The following is a 22,259-nucleotide window of genomic DNA, read 5'->3' as shown; positions in this document are numbered from 1 at the left end:
CTGAAGCTTATGCCCGAAAATTCACATGTTGAAGCCCTGACCCCAGTTGTGCAGTATTTAGATGGGACCTTTAGGGAAGTACTTAAGATTAAATGAGGTCATAAGGTAGGGCCCTGATCTATAGGATTGGTGTCCCTAAGTCTTAAAGACCCCCAAGACAATATCATGTATGTTAGTTTTAAATCATTCTTCGTATTTTAAAGAATTAAGAAAAATAGTCTTTAATATTTGCACAGCTATTTATTATTTCTGATGCTCTTCATTCTTTTCTAAAGATCCAGGATTCAACCTAGTATGAATTCCTCTGTACCTAGAATTTAAGTCTATACTACATGAACGCTCTTGATTTTATTTTATCTGAAATTACCCTATTTTGCCTTCCTTTTTGAAGAATACTAGTTAGCACTGCCTCATGTTTTCCATGCCTGGTTGGTTAATGGTGAGGGTGATGCTAATTTGGGAATGAAAGTGGAATTGAACTCTGGGTAGAAATTTTAAAAGAGCGTTTAAGAGCGCCTCCCCGCCCCCCTCCACAGCCCCCAATTAAAATTTTCCTTTCAGTCTGTTCTGTGAGGCCCAGGGTTCCTTGCCTTGTTTCAAGGTCCTCTGAGGAGGTAAGGCTAAAAGGAAATAACGGTGGGGTGGGGGTGAGAGCGTGTTCTGTGCACAGAGAATACTTTGTGAAGAAGAAAGAAGTCTGTGGTTAGAAGTTGTTAAATACCCTAGCCCTGCTTTCCCAAAAGAATGGCTTTTTGATACCTGAAGAGATTCGTAAACTTCATATGTCCAAAGGAACCATATACTGAAACGCTCATTTCTAAGTTGTTAAGTTAAGCTCTTTCCACTTATTATCTTGTTAACGTCTCTCTGTCTTGATCTCTGCACGTGCCGTGCCCATTGCTTCCAGGGCCAGGTGCGCCCTCAGGTGTTGGTCACTGCCTGCTTACTCTGCAGGCTTCACCCCCGCCCCTGAGCCCCCACCCCCGCCTTGTTCTTAGTCTGCAAACCATTAGGGACCATGGGAGGAATCTGCCCCAAAAGAAAAAACCCTTTTAATATCAAGCAAGCTCAGGTTCAAAACTTACAAAGCGGATGAGAGCAGATTCGGAGGAAAAGCCGGGGCGGGGCTGTGGACAGCTCTCCCGGGGCTGTCACTCTCGGTGTCCAGCGGAGGGCATTGTGTGGGAAACACGCATCGCCTTCAGGGCGCACAGGTCCAGAGGAGTGAGGCTGTGGACGGCCTTTAAGAATGAGTCAACCAGTTTAACTTTTCTTTATTTGCTTATAAGAATGTTGTGATACATCATTTTATGTCTAAACCACTGATCTTTCAGAAAGTGAATATAAAAATTCCACCGAAGAATGCATTCTGTCAGATTATAATTGGCAGTATTTTCCTAGTGTTACTTAATATAATGCATATCATGAGTGGAGTCTTGGATTTGACTCCAAATATGTGAATTTGATACATATATTACCTTTTTTATATTCTGTATCCGGTGACAGTGTTAAAAACAACTACATATTATATCCTCAGGATCCAACAATATATGTAACTAATTCTTTATGTTTGACAAATAGGATGTTACAAGTTTTTTTTTACCATCTTCAGCATTGCTGTCATAGTTTGCTAACTAAAGTAATTGTATATTTCCATGGTAATTTCTGTACAGTAAATGCTTGTGAGGATAATGACTGTATCAAAGAGAATGCACTTGGAGATTTTTGAATATTTGCACATTTTAGTCCAGAAAAATATGTGGCAGTATGAGCTCTGACCCCATTGAATAGATGCCCTATTCCTGCACTTGTTTGACTGTTTTTAAGACTGTTTTTAAGACCTTTGTTAATCTAATAGCTAGAGATTGATATATTGCCAAGAAATAGAGATCAGGCTGATCTAGGTAACCTAAAAAGCTCCCTGGAACCAAACACCTAAAACTGGTGTTTGAAATGTGAAAGGGAGTTAAAAAAAAGTTTAAGTGAGAGTCTTGGTCCACGTGAACAAGTCAGCATATAGACCAAACAGCAGAACTAGAGCCTCAAGAATACCAACAGAAGGGCCTTTAGAGAGCACTTCTAAGTGTATTGAAAACAATTAGTGATAAAAGAGTCCAAAATATAAAGGGACAAAACACTATGGAAATAAGACATTATTTTAAAGAAGTAGGGAACTTCTGCAAATGTAAAATAAAGTTATTAAAGATAGATTTTTCATTGTTGAAAGAGAATCACTTAACCCGATGTGATAGGTAGATCAAGAAAAATTAGAAAAGTTCGAACAAAGATAAACTGATGGATGTAACGGACATAAATTGAGATATGGAGCTGAAATAAAAATGGTCAACATACATGTAGTTGTGAAACCTCCAGGAGAAAATTGAACGTAGCTCAGAAATGTTTGAAGAGGAAATAACCCAAGAATTTACCAGAATTGGTGAAAGCAAAATACTATGCATGTCAGATTTTAAGGTACTATCACAAGCATATGGATATGATGTATAACTCCAACATCATGAAAGAACTACCGTAAAGAAACTGGTGATCCAGTGCAAGGGGAAAGGGGAGGAAACGAGAGGCATAGAGAAAAATAATGAAAATAGAAAATGCAAGACAAGGTGGCAGAAATTAATCCATATATCAGTATAAAAACAGTATAAGTTTAAAACCAAGTCCTGGGTGTTCATTGGAGGGACTGATGTTGAAGCTGAAACTCCAATACTTTGGCCACCTGTTGCAGAGAGCTGACTCATTTGAAAAGACCCTGATGCTGGGAAAGATTGCTGGCAGGAGGAGAAGGGGACAGCAGAGGATGAGATGGTTGGATGGCATCACACCGACTCGATGGACGTGGGTTTGGGTGAACTCCGGGAGTTGGTGATGGACAGGGAGGCCTGGCATGCTGTGGTTCATGGGGTCACAGAGAGTCGGACACGACTGGGCTGAGCGACTGAACTGAAGTGATGAAACAGTTTCTTTTTTACAGGTAAATTTTACTGTGGTGATTTGCAATAGATAAACCAAAACACAGATACATGAAAGTTGAAATTAAAGAGGTGGAATACAGGTACTTGAGAGAAATTCTAAGCAAAGTATAGGAAAACCCATATTAACATCAGATATGATAGATTTTTAAGACCCTGTTGTTAAGAAAAAATGCGGTTACTTCCTAATGATAAAAAAGAACAAGTCACCAGGAATATAATTCCAATTTTGTATGCTTATTAACAGGACCTCAAAATATATGACAGATATTTTAGAGAATTATGAGACTCTCTGCCACCCCGTGGACTGTAGCCCGCCAGGTTGCTCTGTCCGTGGGATTCCCCAGGCAAGAATACTGGAGTGGGTTGCCGTTTCTTCCTCCAGGGCGTCTTCCCGACCCCAGGGATCAAAGCTGCCTCTCTTGCATCTCCTGCACTGTCAGGTGGATTCTTTACCACTGCACCACCAGCTGAAACTGTGCTGTCAGAAGCAAATGTACGGTTCATTATAATTTTTTTGTATTGTAAAGTTTGAAAACATGTAAAATAATTGCACGAATCGTTACATGTTTAGTTAAAAGAAACTGGCTCAGTCCTGTCCAGCTCTTTGCGACCCCATGGACTGTACCTGCCAGGCTCCTCTGTCCGTGGGATTCCCCAGGCAAGACTACTGGAGTGGATTGCCATTCCCATCTCCAGGGGATCTTCCCAACCCAGGGATCGAACTCAGGTCTCCCACATTGCAGGTGGTTTCTTTCCCGTCTGAGCACCAGGGAAGCCCTGTTGTTACGTGGTGAAGTGTGAACCGTTCACAGCAATGGTAAACGTTGGTGGACATTTGCCCTTCGGGAGGGGGAGGAGCACGTGTCAGTTACACTCGTTCCAGTCAAGCAGAAAGTCGATGGGGATTCGGATGGAATGAGTGGCACAAGTGTGTGCACACTGGGTCATGAGTTTGAGACAGCTGGTTGTATGTTATAACCTATGATTCTCTATTTGAAATATTTGTTCAAATGACTTAGTGTTTTATGACATAGTTCCCCTGGAGGAGGGCATGCAGCCCACTTCAGTATTCTTGCCTGGAGAATTCCACGGACAGAGGAGCCTGGCAGGTTTTGGTTCCTGGGGTTGCAAAGAGTCGGACATGGCTTAGCGACTAACACTTTCACTTCACTTTCTTTGATTACCAATGAGATTGCAGCGTTTCTTAGGTTTTTGGCCCCTAAACTACTAACACATGTTTCTTTCTAGCCTTTGGATTTTCAGTTGGAATCCTTATGTTTCTTTAGAGATGAATTTTTTTCACCCTGTTTTAATTTACCTTAATTTATTAAAAATAGTAAGTTTAAGATAGTTATTACTAAAATAGTTTCAGAATTTCAGATGAAGTCTTTATAGGACTTTGCTTAGAAAGGCCTTCTCCATCAAAATAATTGTGTGTATTTGTTTAGTTTTATGGCTTCTCTCTGTATATTTTAATTCTTAATCTATTTGTAATATATTTTGGAATACGAAATTTTTAAACCACCCCTTGCTATAATGCCATTTATTCAATAATCTTTATCCACTGACTTGAAATAATCTTTATATAGTAAGTTCTTAAACACACCAGAATATTTGGTTTCATGGTTTTTCTGTCTGAATAAGTATTGGTGTCTTAATTTTATCCAAGGTAGTCCCATGCACAGAGGAGCCTGGTAGGCTACAGTGCCTGGGGTCACAGAGTCAGACACGACTTAGCAACTAACGTACACAAAGCACACGCAGATGAACTGAAACAGTAGTGAAGGCTATGACAAAACAGCTTGTCTCCATCTGTCTCCATAGTGCGTGGTATTGCTCCTCTGTGATTGGTCAGCCTTGGGCATCCCTGAGTTTCAGCTGTGATAGAGGACTCCATCTCTTGAGCTACTGTGTTTTCTGCTTTTTATTAAATATTTTTCATTTTCAGAGTGTCATTCATTTCATTTCAGTCGCTCAGTCGTATCCGACTCTTTGCGACCCCATGGACTGCAGCGTGCCAGGCTTCCCTGTCCATCACCAACTGCCAGAGCTTGCTCAAACTTATGTCCAAGTTGGTGATGCCATCCAACCATCTCATCCTCTGTCGTCCCCTTCTCATGCCTTCAATCTTTCCCAACATCAGGGTCTTTGTTCCAGAGAGTCAGTTCTTCACATCAGGTAGCCAAAGTATTGGAGTTTCAGCTTCAGCATTATTCTTCCAATGAATATTCAGGGTTGATTTCCTTCAGGATTGAGTGGTTTGATCTCCTTGCAGTCCAAGGGACTCTCAAGAGTCTTCTCCAACACCACAGTTCAAAAGCATCAATTCTTTGACGCTCAGCTTTCTTTATAGTCCACAACTCTCACATCCATACATGACTACTGGAAAAACCATAACTTTGACTAGACGGACCTTTGTTGGCAAAGTAATGTCTCTGTTTTTTAATATGTTGTCTAGGTTGGTCATAGCTTTTCTTCCATGGAGCAAACGTCTTTTAATTTCATGGCTGCAGTCGTCATCTGTGGTGATTTTGGAACCCCAAAAAATAAAGTCTGTCACTGTTTCCATTGTTTCCCCATCTATTTGCCATGTAGTTTGGTTAAATCCACTTACAAATCATTTTAAAGGTTTTGGATATTTTTATATTTGTAACGTATATTTTTGGAAATATTCATAGCTTAAGCATCATAATAGACTATGGTCATAGCTTTTTGTTTTTCCTGAAGTAGATAATTGCTTTTTTTTTTTTTTTTCACTTGCAACTTTCTCTCTGTACCATTTGCCACTTTTCTTACCTTCTGATCCACTCTGGGGACAGTTTCCCACAAGGTAATGGCATTAGATGATCTGGAAGGTCCAGAATTCTCTTGGTGACTTCCTCCAGAAACTTCCATCCTCATAGCTGGCTGGCTCTTCGCTTGATTGGTGTCTAAATGGGATCTTTACTCTGGTTTTAACAGGTTTCTGTTGATATTTGGAAACATTGACACTGCCGTATCTTGTAAGAAACTATGTGTTAATAATGACTGTTGACATTGATGATGCCCATTGATTTCCTTGACTTTTCTCCAAGTCACGTTTATAACTACTGCACAAGTGTTCACCAGTCAAACCAGGCTCGAGGGGCTGGTGTCCCTCCTTCTAAATCGAAAAAGGGGCAGACGCCGGGGGGAGCTCAGTTTGTGGGCTTGGAATTGTACAAACGGCTTAAAGAATTCCTGAAGAATTACTTGACAAATCTTCTTAAGGTAAGATGTTTTACATTTATACTGAACATTTATAATATAATAGAATGTAAAAAAATTAAAAGTAGTGAAATAACAATTGTGAATTAATTTTTCATTGTTCTTGGCACTGACGTGTCTGCGCCTGAAGAGGTGCTGCTCTTAGGTCGTTTCCCCGTTATGAAGATGAAACCTTCCTAAGCCGTGTTCTGTTAACTTCTTAGATTAGAAGTTTCTGATGCCTTTCCCTATAGTAGTACTTTGCTTAAATTACTAACCATTTGGTGTTTGGTGGTTAGAAAGCGATGAACCTATTAATTTAAAGCATATAATTATGAATTCAAGTTACCTATGTGTATTTTGAACCCACTGTAATATTCTGTATTAAGTGTATGAGTGACTAAGGGTTATCCAGCCTCTGGTAATCACACTTTTCCAACGTGTTCTGTACACGTGTGTATAGAGATTTTTGATTTACACAAATAATGTCCAAAAAACTCCAGCATGCTCCAGATTTGTTTTTCTTAATGTATTTTGCAAGGTGACTGGAAACTTGAACATCATTTAACAGAGCAGAGTTGAATGAGCACAGTCGTGACCAAGACAATATCTTTTTCACATTCCCAAGCAGTCTTGATGAAGCCACTGTGTCCTCCTGGCCCTGATTCGCAACACTTTGTAAAGTGAACACTGGGATTCATTATTCTTTAGTATCGAAGTGACGAACAGCGTGTTGTGTTGTGAAAGGTGTTGATAGGCCTGCCATCAGCGATATTTTTTTTTTTAATTTCTAAAAAAGGTCATCTGGTATCATCCAGAAGAGCTTAGCATTACGTGTTTGGGTTCATCCCTTGTTATTTAAATCTAAATGAACACAAATTTGGTTGTATCAAGATATGGTCAGGTTTCCACGTGGCTTGTTGGGTCACTTGTGCACCCGTGTGTTTCTGGAGCTTTGTCCTGTAGCCTTTTTATTCTGCCAGTTGGAGGGCCTGAGGCTGAGAAGTTCAGGGGTAGCCCCAGACCCCGAGTTCATGGAGGGGCTGACCACCACCAGTTCCCCCGAGCTCCCGGGATTTCTCTTCTCCTGCAGCACATTTTAATGATATTGCCATTTAATGCCCCATGTTTAAAGGGTAAGATGTCATTTGTAGATGTTATTAATACCTAAGAAAAAGTTTCAAGTTAGTTTCCTTTCAATAAAGATTTGTGGTTTAAGTTGTAGAAATTTCAGTAAAAGTAATTTTTATAATTTTTAAGTATATTTAATGAAGAAAGAAGATACATTAAAAAATGAAATAGTATTGGCCCCATGACCTAAATTGCTAATTGGATATCTTTTTTAACAGAGAAATTATCAAAAAATAAGGGATTTCCTTAACCTGCCCTATTTATGAATATAAAGGAATTACTCTCATATTCTGCAAGTTCAGTCTTTTACAAATGTATATGCATATTTAATACTGTGAAAAAAGTTCCAGTTTGGAATGAAAGTATTTTTGTTAAAATTCTCTTTAGTCTAACCCTCAGGAGTTACATTCTTGTGAGAATTTGTAGTAAATGAGTGTGTTTTGTGTACAGAATAAAGAACCCATCTGTCTAAAACCATGAGCATCAATGTATCTTAATGCAATAGATTTGTTTCAGTGAACTCTTATCTTTAATTCATCACGTGACAAATTAGTCATCTTAAAGCTTTAGTTGCCTTGTTTCTAGGACGGAGAAGATTTGATGGATGAGAGTGTACTGAAGTTCTACACTCAGCAATGGGAAGACTACCGGTTTTCAAGCAAAGTGCTGAACGGGATCTGTGCCTACCTCAATAGACATTGGGTTCGCCGCGAATGTGACGAAGGACGGAAGGGAATCTATGAAATCTATTCTGTAAGATTTCACCACACACCTTTCAGATGTGTGTTTTTCTTGGAGATGTTTCCTTTCCAGCAAGGGATCTAAGCAGATAGTGAGCAGCTTTCAGACTAGCGAGCTAATTTTCAAAAAATGGCCCTTGGATGTTTTGTGGCAAGACAGGAGAAGAATGAGTAATTGGAAGTTCTAAAATACAGCCTGCACGCTTCTGCAGTTACTGATTTAAAAAGCCGACCGTGGGGCTGAGCCTGGAGCTGTCACCATCTTAGCACAGCAGGTCCTGCAGGCAAAGCGGGTCCCCCTCCCCAGGACTCGGGCCTCCGTAGTCAGTCTTGTGGCCTTTCAGGGTCAGGGAGACTGCTTCCAGGAGTGGACTGTGATGTGAACTTCCATCCTGCCCACTCACTTTAGGAAGTAATGACACAGAGTTCAAAATGGATGGGTTTTTAAAAGACTGCAGAAAAATAAATTTTGAAAAGGCAAAGTCTGAATTGTTAAAAACACCTTCATTAGTATGTTTCTTCAGTTAAGGAAGCTTTTTCCAAGCCCTGTTGGTTTTCAAAGTGTGGTCCCCAAACCCTCAGCATCATTGTGACCTGGGAACTTGTTAGAAAGGCAAATGTTTGGGCCTCAAGCAAGACTTGCTTAACTGAACGCTCTGGGGGTGGGGCTGGCCAGCGTGATGTTAGCAGGCTCTCCAGGTGGTTCTGATGCTCATTCTAGTCTGAGAACCAGTTAAGGGAGGACTTAGACTCCCAGAACAGCCTCTCTGTTCATAATGGGCTCGGATACACAGACAGTACGTTTTTTGAATGGTGTAAAGTGTCAGTTCTTTTGAGAACTGGAGATAATCTGTGAGATTATCTCCAAACCCACGAGTGCTGCTGTAATAGCAGTGCTTTGTAGCTTTACAAGTTTAATTAAAAGAAAAACATAACGTACCATAGATGCATAACAAATTTTTATCATTTGTATAGCTCAGTTTCTATACCAAACTATTAACTGCTTCTTTATAATATTTTGTAACATAGCTTTAACAAAGCTTTCTATGTTTAGTGTTGATTTGAGCCTCATGTAGTTTGCCTTTTTCGTTAAAAATAACTTCTTGAGACTGAAGATTGTCTGTGGGAATCAGCATGATTTTGATTTCCCCCTGACCGAAAGCACCGTATGTGTGCCCTATAGTAATGTCACAGGCTCCTACAAATCATTATGGTCTTTAAACTTTTTATATACTGTTTTCAAAATTTGACTGCTTTTTTTCTTTTAACTTTCAAAATTCATAGTTTCTACATCCTTAAATGCTGTAGTTGGTTTAGACGTGCACTCTTTAGCAGAGGCCAGTCGACACCCCTGTCTGGAAACAGTGTTTCCTCTGCGTGCTCTTCCGTGAGGCTGTTGAACTCACAGTGCAAATACCAATTGATACATGAAACGGTTCTCACATGGTGATCTCTTGTTGCATTTTCCAGAATCTCCAGGAGATGGGGATGCTTTGTCATGAATTATAAAGTTTTCCTTTTTTCCTAATAATTTTTTCTTTCTCTTCAGTTACAGAAGGTTGTCAGTTTCCTTTCAAGTCAACCAGAGGACATAAATTAATTTCATTATCCACATATTGAAGTGATGCAGCAGGACTTTCCCCCTGATTCTGTCCCTCTGAACTTCCTCTGGCCTACCTTTGGTCCTGCTCTCTTAATCTTGCCTTTCTTCCTTCAAAGCAACCAGTTGTCCAGAGTTAAATCACATCTGTCTTATGCTGTCTCAAGTTAGAAAAATGTTGGGAAAGAGTTATTTTTGAAGGTGTAGTGTCTTCAGCAGACGTTGATGGCCGCACACGGCATGTCCCCTGCCTCCCTTCTGCACCGAGGAGCCCTGGGGAATTGGAACAGAGGGTGTGCACCTGGAGAGTTAGTTCCCAAACCTTGCCCCCCAGGGGGCATTTCTCCTGAAAAACTAAGACTCTTCCCTTCCCAGCATCTTCTTTGACAGGCTAGTCCCTAATTCTGAAATCACCTTTTTTTTCTAATAGAAGACTTGGGTATACATTGTTCATATCTTATTAAAGATATTTTCTCTTAAATACTGCTTTCATGCTGCCCTTTTTTTGGCAGAAATTTTTCATTTTGTAAATGAAATTTACATAGAATCTTTTCAGAACTGTATGTATAAACCTAGTTTTATCTGTGGTTAAATTTGGGGGGAAATAAGACTGTATTTATTTAAGTTTCTCAGCAGTTTTTGAGTATTAAATTCCCTTAAGTTTGAATTTAACTAAATAATACTTCTCTCAACAGTTTAAAAGCCATATATGAATTAATATTTCCCTTTTGGGGGGGCGGCGAGCATTTTATAGTAGTTGTCTGACATATCCTCTATGAGAAGTTTCAAAAGCTTTTTTTAAAAATGCGTCATATGCACACACATAAGTAAAATGGGAAATTTGAATACTTTATGTATAATAAAGGTTTCCCAGGTGGTGCACTGGTAAAGAATCTGCCTGCCAATGCAGGACGCACAAGAGACTCAGGTTTGACCCCTGGGTCGGGATCCTCTGGGGTAGGAAATGGCAACCCATTTCAGTATTCTTGCCTGGAAGATTCTTAGACAGAGGTGCCTGGCAGGCTACAGTCCATGGGGTCGCAGAGTCAGACAAAATTGAACAGGCAAGAGAAAAGAGACATTTTTAACTCAAGAGAATGGCTCTCTGATTTCATCATGATTTTTTGCCAAGTTTATAATTTAAAAGATTGATACATATAATCTGGGATTAAGGCTGTCTCCTACAGCTTTGAAAAAACATAGTAAAAGCATAACCATTTAATACTGTTGCTCTTTTTTTTCACCCAGCTTGCATTGGTGACTTGGAGAGACTGTCTTTTCAGGCCACTGAATAAACAGGTACTACTTGTGCGTGTCGTCTTTTCCTTTTAAAACCCCTCCCAGGTCTCATACCTTAGGCGTTGTCTTCCTCACTTCTTTATAGTATCCTCAGAGTACCTCTCATCTTGCCTTTGGCAGATTTAAATGTTTAAGAGCTATGTAGTAACATAATATTGATGCATACCATAGTCTGTAATCTTCATGTCTCTTTCCTGTATCTGTTCTAAAGGTAACAAATGCTGTTTTAAAACTTATTGAAAAAGAAAGAAATGGTGAAACTATCAATACAAGACTGATAAGTGGAGTTGTACAGTCTTATGGTAAGCAGTTTCCCTTTAATTTAGTGAAAGCTTTGATATCAGTGGCAGTGATAACAGTGATGCAATAGATTTGCTTTCAAATAGTATTATCAAGAATATTGTTAGCATTTATCAACGTACTCATAATTCTCTTTGTGTCAGTGTGATTATGTTTGATTTTATCCATTATAAAGATTGTTTATCCTCATCCCTTAAGGAGATTTTGATGGACTAGACATTTGACATTTAAATTATTTTCTTTTCTGGTTTCATACTGAATTACTGGATCTATATACCTGTATAGACTGAAAACTAAGCACTTATATATGCTTAGAGTGTCATTAATGGAGCTGAATGATAACCAGAAATCTGTATCATCTTGAACAACTGCCATTGAGAAGCCAATAAAGTAACACAGTGTTTTAAGACTTGAGTAATGTTCTATTTCTTTGAAAGTTTAAAATTAAGCATTATTATTTTTAAGCATTAGAAATATTAAGATGTTCTCTTAATGAACTTGATGAGAACTTTGAAGCATGCCTGGCTGTCGGTCAGAATCACTTGCCTTTGTGTGTCTTGGATTTTTTTTCTTTTATGCAAAATGCACTTAAATACCAGAAAATAAGTTTGCCTTTTGCCCTGCAATTTTATTCTTACCTTTTCAACATAACTTAAACTGAAAGCTACACCTAAAGTAAAATATATATTCCTTAAAATATAACCAAAAATAATGAGGCGGTTGAAACATAGTTCTGTTTACTTCCAGTGGAGCTGGGACTGAATGAAGATGACGCCTTTGCAAAGGGCCCTACGCTAACAGTGTACAAAGAATCCTTTGAATCTCAGTTTCTGGCTGACACAGAAAGATTTTATACCAGAGAGAGTACCGAATTCTTGCAGCAGAACCCGGTTACTGAATATATGAAAAAGGTAAGGTTAAACATACTTAAAGTAGACTTAAGTTAAAAGTTACCGCTGCTCAAATAAATTACTCTTTTTACTCATATATGAGCTTCCTTCAGAGTCGTTTCTTGAGCACTGTTATCCAGTGGTGTTTGCAGCAGGTGCACATGGTTTCTCCCCGTTCACTAAGGAGCTTGTATAAATTAGTTTAATAATCGTGGCTCATGTTCTCCTACTGTGTGGAGGATGTAACTGTTACAGCTGAATGACGTACGTGTTTGAACACTCTCTCCTAGAATGTACATGTGTATCTAATGGCAGCCACGGTCTTACATCAATGAAAAAATAGTATTTAAGAAACATATTTTTTTCTGTAAACTTTAAGCTTTTTACTTTTTTGCTTCTGAGATCTCTCCTAAAAATCTGTTTAACACAACCTTCCAGTGTGTATTAGAGAGGTCCTTCTGAAAGAACAGGATCGAAATCTTAGATGAGAAGATTGGGGATTGGTCTCTGCATCATAAATGTTCTACATTAAGTGATGTCACAGTACAGTTCTACGAGAATTATTCTAACTTCCCTTCTCGGAAATACCGGTGTCCCAGACTTAAGCTCAGAGGAGTGACCTCAGTCAGAGGTCAGCAGACTTTCCGTGAAGGGCCAGATGGTAAATACTTCAGACCTTGTGCACATGTGGTCTTGTCTGCAACCATTCGGCTCTGCATTGTGGCGCAGAAGCAGCCGTGGCAACATCTAAACCGCGTTCCAGTACCAGTTTCCTTCCAGCAGAATTTTGCCCCCAGGCAATAGTTTGCCAACCCCTGACCTAGATGGGCAAGGAGACTTCCAGGGAGTCTGGGGCTGTGTGTCTGACACCCACTTCTCCTTTTATTGTCTGTTCACTTGGAGAGCAGAGTCACTGCAGAGTCACTTTCTCCATGCGCTGAGACCAAAAGTCAAGGAGAGCAACAGCTCCCCTGTCTAACCACATAAAGTCCTTCTCAATTTGTCCATGACATTCCTAGTACATTTTCCCATAAGAGATAGTAATTATAAGTGGGTCTTACAAGTCTGAATTTAAAAGTCCTTGACAGACAAATACTTGATCCTTGAAAACCTAACAGAAGTGGAACCCCGCAGAACTATTACACTTGGGAAAGTGATGGTTCTTTGTGTATTTACGAGTTAAATTAGCTTTCGTGTGCCAGTCTGGAAGCTAACCAGCTTATTGAGAGTTGAAACAGCTGCCTGACCAATCAGTTTTAAATCTAAGCACTGATTTTTACAGTGTAGTTTTCATAAACACATCTTTTATTGAACTGTACTATATATGGTGAGTCTTTTAAAACTGTGTATGTTTTTTAAAAGTGGCCTTTTATCAAGGTACAAATCCACACGTGTGGTTCAGGCCTTTTCATTTCATGGGCTTCTTAGTGAATTGCAGTTACCTGCTGTCCACACCGAGGAAGGTGGTAGTGCTTTGGTGCATGGAAATCCGCTTTATAGACTTACGGTTTCAACCCAGTCTGAGCCCTGCCTTCAAGGGAGAATGTGCTACCTGCATCCTGGCTATCTTAAATGGGGCTTCTTGGGTTAAAGGTTTGGCCCAAATCTGCTTGGGTCTTAGCAAACGTGACAGCCATTCCATTTGAAAAATTCATCATGTAGAGATTCTGTAGGCTTAAAATTGGAATTTAACCGTCTGAACAATGCTACTGTTACCACTAGCTGTAGGCTTGCATCTCAGCTATGTGTCTAACTGAAAATTGTCACACTGGGTTATGTGTCTAAGTAAAATGGGGGTTAAAGTCTAGTCCTCAGTTTCCTTACCTGTAAAATGAGGATACTTTATCATCATCATCATCATCATCATTATTATGTATTATTTGATGTTTGGCCATGAGTATGCATCAGAACGTCCAGTGTATGCCTGATGATATATAGGGTAAAATATGGAACATTTTATTCAGTAACTTGAGAAATTATGTTTATATCCGAACACTCTATTAGAAAGTAAAATACAAAACTCATGAACAGTATTGAGATAAAACATCAACTTTCAAGAACTACTCTCCTTTTAGCAGCCCGTTTGGGCTAGATGTACAGATTCTCTGGGGTCTGTGTTCCTTTTTCTTGAGTTGTCCTTCAGGGGAAGCAGTTGAGACTCTGTGGCTTCCCTGCCCTTGATGGTGTCAGCAAGTGAGCAAGCCTCAGCCACGTTAGTTTCAGTGTATCTTACTTTCTCCTGTGATTGAGTCTGTGGTGAGCTTCCAACGAATATTTCACCTTTCTAGGTTTCTAATGTCATTTTTTTTAAGTTTTAAAAATAAAATACATGTTAGGAATTTTCTTACTGCTTTTTGATCCATTTTTTCATTTTGTTTTTCCTGTATACTGATCCTAATAGAATTAATAGAGACAGTCTTTGCTTAATTTTATTTAGTCCTTTTGAATTTGTACTCTGATATAATTATCTGCCAAGTACAATGGTGATCACGAGCTTATTTACCGTCAACAAAGAATGTAAATCACTGTCCCTCCTAAAACCTAATGACTTCATACCCAGGACTTTGGGTTTTTTGGTTTCCCCGGTCATGACACTTTACTGTAGTCTGTGAAATGTGGAGAATAGCATTATGTCTGAAAAAAAAACAATGTACATACCTTAATTTGAAAATACTTAATTGCTGCTGCTGCTAAGTCGCTTCAGTCGTGTCTGACTCTGTGCAACCTCATAAACGGCAGCCCACTAGGCTCCTCTGTCCCTGAGATTACTAAATGATGCCAAAACAATTATAATAGCAACATCAAAGATCACTGACGAAAGGTCAGCTTAACAAATAATAATAATGAAAAAAGTTTAAATATTTTGAGAATAACTGAAATGTGGCATAGACACACAAAGTGAGCACATGCTCTTGGAAAAATGGTGTGTGACAGCCTTGCATAATTCAGTCACCACAAACCTTCAGTTCCTATTTAAAAAACAAAAACCAGTACCAAAGCACAATAAAAGGAGGTTGGCCTGTGGACAGTAGTCCCCCCTTGTTCACGGTTTCAGTCACCCACAGTCAGCCTCTCTCTGACAATATTGAATGAGAAGTTCCAGAAATAAACAGTCTATACGTCTTAAATTGCAGAGTATCGATAAGGGTATTACCCCAAAAACGTGTGAAACAGCACGTATCTGTAGGAAGAAGATTGATGTAAGGACATTGGATGGTTAATCATGATAACCTCGTTGAAGTCATCTGAAGAGGACTTGGAAACAAAAATATAGGTTACAGAGGAAGTGGTACACTCCAGGGACCAGTTATTGTGGTTAGCATTCCCTCCCCACCCCAGCCCAAATCGAAGGACCCCTTCCCTTCTCTTGTTTTCTTCCTCATACTAGGTAGGGCAGGATTGTGAGTTGAATTTGTCATTATTTTTGTTTAAAAAGACGCAAGTCCAAACTGTTGACCTGAGTTCACTCCCACAGGCGGAGGCTCGTCTGCTGGAGGAGCAGCGCAGGGTCCAGGTGTACCTTCACGAGAGCACGCAGGATGAGCTCGCCAGGAAGTGCGAGCAGGTGCTCATCGAGAAACACCTGGAGATCTTCCACACGGAGTTCCAGAACCTGCTGGACGCCGACAAAAATGAGGGTGAGCCACTGAGATTCGGAGCGCGTGGATGTTTATTACGATCTGTGATCGTGAAGTTGTGTGAACACCAGCCATTCTTTAAGAGGGCTGTGTGTGTGTGTGTACCTTGTGGTGTGTTACTCTCAGACGTCTGCAGCGTGTTTTGGGGGTGACTTTGGAGGAAGAGCGTCTTTTCAGTTTGGTTTGGAGTCCTGACTTGCCCACACACTCCGTGCTCAGTGATGCTGCCACTGCTTGGTGCGTGCGAGTATGTGACTTTTTTTTTTTTTTGAGTATGTGACTTTTATGCTGAAAACTCTTAGAGATGAGAGGGCTGCTGTTTTGCAAAAGTATTTCCCATACCCTTCCCTTGTTTTCCTGGAACATGTGAGGAGCTCAGTAGAAGATTGACGCAGGACTTTTCTTCTTTGGTGCTCATAAATCAGCCATGTGCCATGCATATATTAAGTGAAGAATGTGGGGGCCCTTTTTTGGCTGAATTGTTTGTATAGTTGAGATGGATATTCATAAATACTCCTTAAATTTATCCATTCTTGTAAAGAATATTTGAGTGCCTATTATGTATTAGGCATAATCAGTTTCTCAATCTTGAAGCATCACCTGTAGTTCCTGTTCATCTTTTTTCTGTTATATCAGTGGTTTCTCCTGGCAAGGGAGAAATATGCTTTCATAATCACATGATTTCATTGTTACTTTTGGCTAAATATGAAATATTTGAGTACAATTAAGTGCAATTGATTATTAGGTCTAAAAACAGAGTGGTTTTATTTCACTGCACCTTTCCTCTCTATAAATACATATTTAGTGGGATGGATTTGCAAAGTTTGTTTTGATGCATAAAGGTGGCACCTTCTTCTTTCAGATTTGGGTCGCATGTATAATCTTGTATCTAGAATCCAAGATGGCCTGGGAGAATTGAAAAAACTCCTGGAGACACACATTCATAATCAGGGTCTTGCAGCAATTGAAAAGTGTGGAGAAGCTGCATTAAATGTAAGTACTGTTCAGCTGAACACCGGTGGGACCTAACCATTCCCGGGCGTGGACTGCAGGCGGGTGTCCTGTCTGCACCTGCAGGTCTAGGGGGTAAGACTTTTGCTGGACTCTCATAGAGAACTGGCTGCTGGCTCTTTAGGAGTTTCACAAGCGTCTTTGTTTAGTAAATATCTCCATTAATTTGCCTCTGGCACTTCTTAGGCATTAAGGATGTTATTTCTTGATATTTTTTTTTTCCTTTCATTGTTTGTCAAAATTACCATTCCTTGCACTAGAAGAGAGAAGATGATTCCATAGACAGAACAGGTTGAAGCCTCCTAGAGCCCTGGCTCTGGCACCGTGGGCCACAGGCTGCCCCATGCAGGAACTTTGGTCTGAGTACTGCTCTCCATTTGGAGACCTCAGGGCTGTTTGCTCTGGAAAGGCCCTGAGATGTATGGCATTTCTCATACAACCCCTGTCCCCACTGCCGCCCCCACTCCAGGAGGTACCAGAATATTTCTGCTGGGTTTTCTATGATTCAGTTTTTGATTTTATGTAGGAAGTATCGCGTGTTTCTGAGAGACAGGTAAGTTGTCTTCAGGTTTGTCCCTGTTGTGCGCTTTAATTTCAATCGTGTTCAGGACAGCTAACAGAGAAGAAAAGCTCCTAGAACACAGTTGGTTCTTCTGCCTGAGTCCGAAAACTTTTTGTCCCTGATTTTACTGTGTTTGGTGTAAAGTATTTTGCGTCTGTTTTCCTGTCATCTTTGGGGGCTCCTTTTCCACTTCTCATTATGGGCTTACTGCATCATTTGTTGCCACATCTGTGGATTATCAGAGGGAAGAACGTAAACACACCTTAGAGTTTATAAAACAATACAGTTCATACTTAGCGAACGGCAGAGGACAGGCTTGGTGGTGGGTGCTGTGGAAGGTCTCCAGGTTTCAGGGCAAGGTCCCACATCGAGACTCGCAGTGCCGTGGGGCCCCCACCCTCAGACCCCGGGGATGGTCTGTCCAGGCTCAGATCCAGCTCTGTTGTTCACTGACCGCTGACCGCATTGCTCACTCGCTTGTGCTGTCTGTGGCTGTTAGGAAGAAAGACTAATGATGGTGACCACCTTCTAGAGGTTTTGTGAATAAAGAACACTTAATGCTTGTAAAGGGCTTCTTTCATGAAAGCACGCAGTGCTCAGCAGTGAGGATTGCAGTTGTTCTCAGGTGTCCAGTCCTGTTTTTTTTTTAAATTATGTAAAAATTATATGATGATTTTTCTTACATCCAAACTCTGAGTGTTCTTTGTTGAAGAGTCTGACGCACAGACACAGGTACACACACGCACGTGTGCACGTACATGAGACTCAAAAGGGGCCACCTTGATAGATAACTTTTCAATAATGTAAGGTTTTCCCAGTTGTTAACTCAAAACCCAGTTTGGCCAGAAGGGCAGGGTAGCCATCCATTTGGCTGGAAAACATGTTTTACTGCTAATAAATCTGATGTAGGCTGAAATTTTTACAGGTTTTAAATGTGTAATGTGATTCAAATAATAATTATGTGTTACAAACATCAGAATGGCCTTAAGAACTTTCTGAAGGCATATTTTTCATAGTTAAATGGATTTGAGAATCACACGTGTTCCTGGGTAACTGGTGCCCAGGGAATTCCCCTCGTGGGGTTCCCCTCGCTTCACCCAAAGAGGAACTGGCGGTCCTCTCCCCGTGAAGTGTGGCTGAAAGCCTGAACACACGTGCTGCTTTTAGACACGCTGCGTCTTGTACCTGCTGCACCCCGAGGCCGGGGAACACTCGAGAACAAGGCTGGGGATCAGGGCTCCTCTCGGGGGACGAGGGCTTCACGCCGAGGCAGCTCAGTGAGGTCCAGCCCACCTGCCGTCACGGGAGATTCTAGCGGAGGATAAGAGCTGTCGGCCTTCAGAGGCTGGTGACTGAGGACAGGCGTGCCCAGCCACGCCGCCCACGCCGTCGGCATGCTGCACGGAGGCTCCTGGAGGACTTTAAAACCTTGTGCACCAAGGAATCATCAGGTTTAAACTGCTTTAGAGCTGAACAGAGGATCAGATCATTGTTTTAATAGGCAGGTTTGTTTCACAGGCGAGTCCCCCCACGTCTGGCCTCTGGACAGAAGAGAGAGTGGGCAGCTGGGTCAGTCAGCACATTCCATGTTATGCTTAGGTAGACGGGCCAGAGCCCGACACGTGTGCTCAGTCGCTGGCAGTATAGTGACGGTTTGTAGGAGAATGGTCAGATACAGGAGGAGACTTGAGGGGAGCAGCCTGGAAGCAGAGCCCACACCTTCAGGTTCGTTTACAAAGATTGAAGCCCACGGCGTGGCCGGCTGGGTCCTTGGTTTTATCTGCCACAGCAACCAGCTGCATGATGGTGGCTGGTGCTGTAACTCAAAGGGCCCACGTATGCTGCAGAGAAAATTGAAGTTGTTTTCATTGATTCCGCAAGGATCTGTGGCCTGGCTGAGCCCAGGGCCCTGTGCAAGGCGCTGCGCCTCTGTGCTCTCCTCGGGTCTCAGCTTTTCTTCTCAGACCTCCGTGCCCTCCTCCGCCTGCTCCAGTGACTGGATGGCGGGTCTGTTGTGAAACCTCACGTCTTCCCTCCTCCGTCCTTAGCTCAGCGGGGCAGCTGTGGGCTCGGTGCCCCCGCCTTCCCCTTTGCCCCCAGTAGCATTCATCCCCTGGGATGGAGTCATTTCCTACTGAGCCTGAACCAGCCGTGGGTCTTCACACCATCATATACGTGCTGTGCTGGACCTGCCTGGTTCTTGTCTCTGCCTAGATGTATGCCTTCTTTTTCCCCCATGTATTAAACACTTCATCTTCCAATACCCTCAAATGCCATTCCTTCCCCAAAGCCTTTCTCGACCACTCCTTGGAAATAGCATCATGTTGGACTGTTTACATGGCATTCACACTCCTTACATTTTAGATGTCTGTGTAAATGTCTCCTGCAGAGGTGGCTTTATCCACCGTTGTGCCCTCAGCCCAGCACTGTGCCTCACACAGAACAGGGTCTCAGTACACTTGGGTCTTTGTGATACTCCTCTGTCTCCAGCAGGATTCAGGGGGCTTACACAGTACGTAAAAGGCCGTAGGATAAATGAAACAGAACAGCAAAATAAGGGTTGCAAACACAAGTGAAGCTGAGTGTAGAATAGTGAATGGCACTCAGAATGCATGCAGTGAGGTGGTGAGGTCTGGTCTCTTGATAGACGTGGGTCACAAATTTGCCTCCAGTGTTTTCCATCAGTACAGAAAGCCCGCTGGAAAAGACAGCAGTACTTTGATGTACGGTCAGCTCCTTGATTCACACTGATCATAAGGAACAAGCCCTCAGCTCTGAGGAATGACTCTTATCGGCATTCAAAACTGCTAACACCTTTCCTAATGGTCCATCTAAGTGAACACCAGCTATGTGACAGTCATCCACATACGACGTAAATACAAAGTAAAACTATATCAGGTCTGGATGGCTTTGTAATTTCCCTTGACACCAAAATTTTATAGCAGAATGAAGTTCAGGAAAGGAGTCAATACAGACTTGTACGTACTTGCTAATGAATACTTGATGATACTGTTGGTTTCATGTTGAATTTTTAATTAGCACTCTGTTCTGCAGAGTCTGGGCGCTATTGTTCTCTACAAAGAAGGCCTCATAAATCAGGTATAGAGAATGTTTCATTACAGTCTTCAGGGCAGAAATGGCAACAGATAAGCACAGAGTCCTCTTTGAAAGTATCTTGACTGAGTGACTTCAGTCTAACTGGACCTGAAATGTAACCCAGCAAGAGTGGGCTTGTAGATACTTTGATGTCCCGCGGGGCTGTCGGTCTAATGGTGGGAGGTTGGCTGCAGACCTGGACTGGGGCGCAGGGTTGTCAACGTTTATTTGCAGGTTTGGGGAGGGGAAAGTGTTCTCCTGAGATGGAAAGGCGTTTTCAGGAGCAGCGCGGGGCTGCTGGCTCCAGGATCAGGAGTGACGGTGCTTGTAAGAGGAGCACTTAAAGTGGAGAAAGTTAAAGACAGACGTAAAACCAGGGAGCTCTGACAAGCATGTTTTTCAGCATAAGACTAAGGAGTGAGTTTGAGGCCGTATATCAGACTTGTAAAAAAAAGTTCTATGGTTTGGGTTGAGAAGTTGGCTTAGGTGTAATTAGAAGAACTGAATTGTGTACGAACTTAGCCCAGAATAAACAGAGTAACACGGTGCTGGGTGCTTCTGGCAGATGTAGGGTTAAATGATATATCCAAGATTCCCTTTCTCTCTGGAGTAAAATCCCAAATGTAAGAACTTAGTTCTGACTCAGTCTTCCTGTGCATGGTGAGAGAAGAGAGTGATCCACTCAGAGCCACTCCTGCTTGGGAGCCCTGCATGGGGAGCGTGATGCGGCTCTGGCTGGTCCGGGGGGTGGAGCACTCAGCCTCAGCCAGGTCTTCCCAGAGTACAGAGCGGGTGGGAGAAGGTACTCGACCAGCACTGCTGAATGCTGGGTGATGGATCATGGTGTCTGATTTTACTATTTCTCATTTTGAATATGTTGAAAATTTTCCATAACAAAACTTAAACAGAAAGAAAGAAAAAAAGAAATGTACTAGTTTTGATGCAGTTGATGTGGGAAAAGAGGGGACCAATGAGCTGTTTTAGGATAAAATGAAGCAGTTTTACATAGTAAGTCCAACTCATCATTTTAATTACAGAGAACTGATAACATGGTGACAATGCAGATTGGTCCAGAAAACATGCAGTTAAATTTGTCCACTCTGTCTTGCCATGAGATGAAGAGAACAACCTTTTTCTCTGAAAAACAAAAAAAAAATACACAAATGTCCATTTTTAGTCTGTGATCACCAGGCTCTGAGGAGACTCACTGTGTCTTAGTGTAACCAGGAAGCTCCCATCTCTCCTCCACCTGTAGGGGGAACCTCAGTCCTTTCTTCCACAGGCACACCCATCAGGGGAGCCTCCTCTTACCCAAATCGGACTTTATCCCCCACACCGATCTCAATTGTGGTTTAGCCTTGCTCTGCGCCTGCCCGCCCACCCTGAAGTGGCCGTGCCTGGTTCCCGGCCCAGTCAGAGGAGACCATGAACTTCTCTTGGTGTTTGAGCTCATGCCCAGCAAGGGGGGCAGCCTGAGCAGCACCCCATGACGATGCTGACCATCGTGTGATGGGGGAGGCCTTGCCTTTCAGGGTTCAGGGAGGTGCTCAGAAAATACTGGTGACGAGTCCAAGATTGGCAGCTGGGATCCTACACGGAGCCCCCAAGAGGTCTGCTGGGACAGGAAGCGGGGACGGGGCAGGTACACCTGAGAGGGCGGCCTGGGCCGGCCAGACCAGGGAGACCCCGAAGGCTAGGTCAGCGATCCACCTTAATTCCAAGGACAAGAGGAAACCAGGTTAGGCCATATAAGCCTGAAACTGACAATATGATTTTCTTT

General features: G+C 41.8%; 1 protein-coding gene across 6 annotated transcripts in view; it reads left to right on the top strand.

Moving 5' to 3' along the window:
* CUL1 (cullin 1) overlaps nucleotides 1-22,259 on the top strand; it is an 88,497-nt gene that overhangs the window by 49,742 nt on the left and 16,496 nt on the right. For all 6 annotated transcript variants that reach the window (XM_086395100.1, XM_086395098.1, XM_086395097.1 and 3 more), the window contains 7 exons: nucleotides 6,062-6,236; nucleotides 7,929-8,096; nucleotides 10,932-10,982; nucleotides 11,194-11,284; nucleotides 12,030-12,193; nucleotides 15,648-15,810; nucleotides 16,673-16,803. In XM_086395100.1, coding sequence (XP_086251226.1) covers nucleotides 6,062-6,236; nucleotides 7,929-8,096; nucleotides 10,932-10,982; nucleotides 11,194-11,284; nucleotides 12,030-12,193; nucleotides 15,648-15,810; nucleotides 16,673-16,803 — 943 coding nt within the window. The remainder of the gene's footprint in view (nucleotides 1-6,061; nucleotides 6,237-7,928; nucleotides 8,097-10,931; nucleotides 10,983-11,193; nucleotides 11,285-12,029; nucleotides 12,194-15,647; nucleotides 15,811-16,672; nucleotides 16,804-22,259) is intronic.

Source organism: Bos grunniens, chromosome 4 (genome assembly GCF_055505025.1).
Source record: "Bos grunniens cultivar Pamir isolate PY7600 chromosome 4, Bosgru_T2T1.0, whole genome shotgun sequence".
Taxonomy (NCBI): Eukaryota; Metazoa; Chordata; class Mammalia; order Artiodactyla; family Bovidae; genus Bos; species Bos grunniens.
The sequence above is the reverse complement of the archived record's forward strand: the minus strand, read 5'-3'. Positions and strand labels throughout refer to the sequence as shown.